The sequence below is a fragment of the Acanthisitta chloris genome, unplaced genomic scaffold (assembly GCF_000695815.1).
Source record: "Acanthisitta chloris isolate BGI_N310 unplaced genomic scaffold, ASM69581v1 scaffold23368, whole genome shotgun sequence".
Lineage (NCBI taxonomy): Eukaryota > Metazoa > Chordata > Aves > Passeriformes > Acanthisittidae > Acanthisitta > Acanthisitta chloris.
In genome coordinates, this window is record NW_008685733.1 from 18,297 (window position 1) to 22,450 (window position 4,154).

The 4,154-nt window shown below is 41.6% G+C and overlaps 1 protein-coding gene across 1 annotated transcript in view; it reads right to left on the reverse strand.

Moving 5' to 3' along the window:
- Positions 1-849: 849 nt before the first annotated feature.
- The window catches only part of LOC103807162 (histone acetyltransferase KAT6B-like), a gene marked incomplete at its 3' end in the record, with an annotated part of 77,879 nt that continues 74,574 nt past the window's right edge, over positions 850-4,154 (reverse strand). The window contains exon 11 of the mRNA XM_009079883.1: positions 850-943. Within this exon, the coding sequence (XP_009078131.1) occupies positions 850-943 (94 nt within the window). The remainder of the gene's footprint in view (positions 944-4,154) is intronic.

Sequence of the window (4,154 nt, forward strand, 5' to 3'; positions counted from 1 at the left end):
TTTAATGTTCTTGCATACACCTTCAGGGCAGGAATCCTATTATCTGAACTACCTCTACTGTCATGTAATTCTACAGTGCTTTAAAAAAAACGTAATAGTGAAAACCAACCACACAATATACACTAATTCCTTATCATTCTCCCTCTAAATTTCAGCAGAAAGCTGTATTCAGTAATAATGAGGACATTCAACTGGTAAGTTTCCTTAGATAATTTTGTTTGGAGTTCCATTGCACCTTGAAGATTTGGGGAATAACAAATCTATATTTAAACAAGTGTGCCTAAAGCATTCTAACAGGTCAGACAGCTCAACAAAATAAAGCAGCAAGTACATGTACAGCCATGAACGCCTACACTTTTTTTTGGTAACAATTTTCACTAAGGAAGTGATAAACTTGAACACAAACCCCAAAATACATTCTTTCTTGGTGGCAATTCTTCAATTAATACATTTTTTTTAGATAAAAGATGATACAAGTTAGAAATATTAGAATGTAGTGAATGCCTTGGACTAACACTTTCTTAGCTATAATCACAAATAATTGCCTCTTCTTATACTAATGAGCAAGGCAAAATGGAAAGTAATTTAGACAATTCATTGAGGGTAATAGCTTTGTGAGCTAATATTACTACCGAGAGATCCATTCTCAATTTCCTCCAGTACAATAACAGAGCAGCACTAAGTTTTTCACTTCAGGGAGCTTTTCTATCCTATGTAAATATAAACAGAAATCCCATTATCTATTGATAAAAACAACAAAGCAAGTTAAATAAAGTTTCATATGTTACACTTTCATATAAGAGCCATTAGCTCCTTGGATCACAAGTGTAAATAAAACACTTCACTTACTGAAATCAATGAGAAACCTTCCAAATCCTTGCCTTTGGTATTGGGGCATGATCATTATGCAGGAGACATTGTACTTCTGCTGGCAAAGCTTTTCCTGTGGGAAGGAGAAACAGATCAAGTATGTCAAAGCACTGCTGAAGTGGGCAATTGCCTGCACCTGCCACTGTCCTTGTAAAATATCCCAATAAGGTGAACAGATGTATGGGGTCACTACCAAAGTCAAATAATTCCACATTAATATTTAATTGTAAGAAGCAAGTATCAAACACACCCTTCAAAATATTTTTTTAAATTAGTTAACTACTCAGCATATTAAAAATTAAATACATTGTCTGAACAGCATAAAGAAGTGCTGTAAAGGAGGAGGACAGGAGGAAGAGGGAAATATTTTTATGCTTCATTGACCATTCTGCCAAGGATGTAAAAGTGGAATATAATGCCCATACACATGGTGAAGTTGCACTTTCTTCAAGTGCTACACTAAGTGCCTGCTGGTTTCCGTCTTTATTCTGTCTTCTCTGAATGAGTATGTGGTCAGGGTACAGGGGAAGAACTTCACACGTACAGAACTAAAGTTTTACTTGCAGCATACTAACTTTTTCAAAGCTGAATGCTTCTCAGCTGAATCCAAATCAAGGCAGAAGGCTCACAATGCAGAGCTCTTTCAGACAGAATGAAGTCATATACAGGCAATGGGGTAAATATCACACTGACTGTTTAAGATAACAGAAGGAAGAAGCTAAACTAGGAAGCTGTTCTAACTATATAAATTTATAGTTTATTTCCCATTTATTGATAACAGGTTACACAAAAAAAAAAACCACCCCAGAAATCAGCAATAGGTGGTTTTGAGGGAGACCAAATAAATCAACCAAAAATATCTAGGTCAGCATAACCAACAAGAAGTCGTGGTAAGCACATGTATCATTTCAGACACCAGCTATCACTTCAGTCTCCACACTTAAGGTGACACTAGACCAGTGATGACACTGACAGGATCACATGCCAGTACACTCATTCCCAAACGTTTCATCAGCTGTGAGAGCAGATACTCAAGACATATTTCACAAGGTTTCTTAGTTTCCACAGTATGGTTAAATATTTTCTCTGTACAGGCTTCCCAAACTCAAGACTGCTTCTAAAAAAAAGTTAACATCCTGGCAACACATTTGTCATCAGGTAAGAAAAGCCAGAGCATTTCAGCCAACAAGAGCAAACACATATTTTGTAAAAAAAACCCAAAAAAAACCAACAACAACAAAAAAAGACCAAAACCAAACAAAAGAGGGGAGGAGACACAAATGGAAGATGTGGAATAATCTGAAAAGAAGTTTTTTCCCTAAGTTTTGGTAGCAATAACATTTGTGACCAGATGTGGCAAACAGACTGGCCAAAAGCAACAGGGGTGAAATGGAGGAAGAAAATATATTCACTGTTTGAGGGATGGTGTGCTAGCAGGGTCCTTCATTCTGCCACCTGAGTAGAGGCAGGAGATGGAGATCCATGCAGCCGCAAGGATACAAGAGTGATTGTGTTAGAAACCATGGAAGGACCTGAGAATGGTAACTCAGCAATTAGAGCTTCTCTCCCCAAAAAGGTGGTGGGATTGAATAGTCCAACTGAAGCACATCTACACCAATACACACAGCATGGGCAACAAACAGGAGGTAATGGAAGCCATTGTACAGCAGGAAAACTATGACAGTTGCCATTACAGAGACATGGTGGGATGACAGACACAACTAGACTGCTGAAATGGAGGGCTATAAATTCTTCAGAAGGGATAGGCAAGGAAGATGAGGCAGTGGGGTAGCCTTGTATGTCAGGGACTGTCTCGACTGTCTGGTGCTTAATCAAAATGCTGAGGGGGTTGAGTGTTTATGGGTAAGAAGGTGGACAGGGCAGATATCCTGGTGGGAGTCTGTTACAGACCACTCAAGCAGGATGAAAAGGCAGTTGAATTTTTCTATAAGCAGCTGCGAAAAGTCTTGTGATCACTAGCCCTTGTTCTCCTGAGGAACTTCAATTTACCAGATGTCTGCTAGAACTACAGCACAGCAGAGAAGAAGCAGACTAGAAGGTTCAGGGAGTGTGTGCAATATAACTTCCTGATGCAGCTGGTGAGGGAGCTGACCAGGGAAGTGCCCTGCTGGACCTGCTGTTTGGGAACAGAGGACTGGTGAGTGATGCGGTGGCTGTAATCATGGACAGAGTTTTTGATTCTTGGAGAAGCAAGGAGGGGAGTCAGCAGAACTGCTGCCTTCAACTCCCAGAGGGCAGACTTCAGCCTGTTTAGGACACTGGTTGAGAAAGTCCCTTAGGAGGCAGTCCTGAAGGGCAAAGGAGTCCATGAAGGCTAGACATGCTTTAAGAAACAAATTTTAAAAGATACAGGAGCAGGCCATCCCCATGTGCTTCAAGATGAGCCAGCAGGGAAAACCAGCCTGGCTGTACAAAGAGCTTTGTCTCAAGCTGAGGGGAAAAAAAAGTGTGTTATCACCTTTGGAAGAAGAGGTAGTCAACTCAGGAGGACTACAAGGGTGTTGTGAGTTTATGCGAGGAGAAAATTAGAAGGGTCAAAGCCCAGCTCGTATCTATGAGCCAGCAGTGTGCCCAGCTGGCCAAGTAGGCCAACAGCATCCTGGCTTATACCAGGAACAGTGTGGCCAGCAAGACTAGCGAAGCAATCATTCCCCTGTACTTGGCACTGGTGAGGCTGCACCTCAAATCCTGTGTTCAGTTCTCGACCCTTCACTACAAGAAAGACATTGAGGTATGGGAGCAAGTCCAGAGAAGGGCAACAAAGCTGGTGAAGGGCCTGGTGCACAAATCTTGTGAGGAGTGGCGGAAAGAATGGGGGACGTTTAGCCTGGAGAAAAGGAGGCTCAGGGGTGACCTTATCACTCTCTACAACTACCTAAAAGGAGGTTGTAGCCAGGTGGGGGTCACTCTCCCAGATAACAAGTGACAGGTTGAGAGGCAATGGCCTGAAGTTACACCAAGGCAAGTTTAGTTTGGATGTTAGGAAAAATTTCTTCACTGAAAGGGTGCTCAAGAACAGGATGCCCAGAGAAGTGGCAGAATCACCATCCCTGGGAATGCTCAAAAAACTTGTAAATGTAGCACTTGGGGACACATTTTAGTGGTGACCATGGTAGTGATGCCGAGAAAAGGGCTGGAAAAGAACTACTCACAGACTTGTATCTCTGAGTAGCAGATATTTGTTTATTCAGCGCTGGGCACAAGGGGGATAGCTCCACCAAACTTGTGCTCTCAGGGACAAAAACTTCACAGTTTATATACAT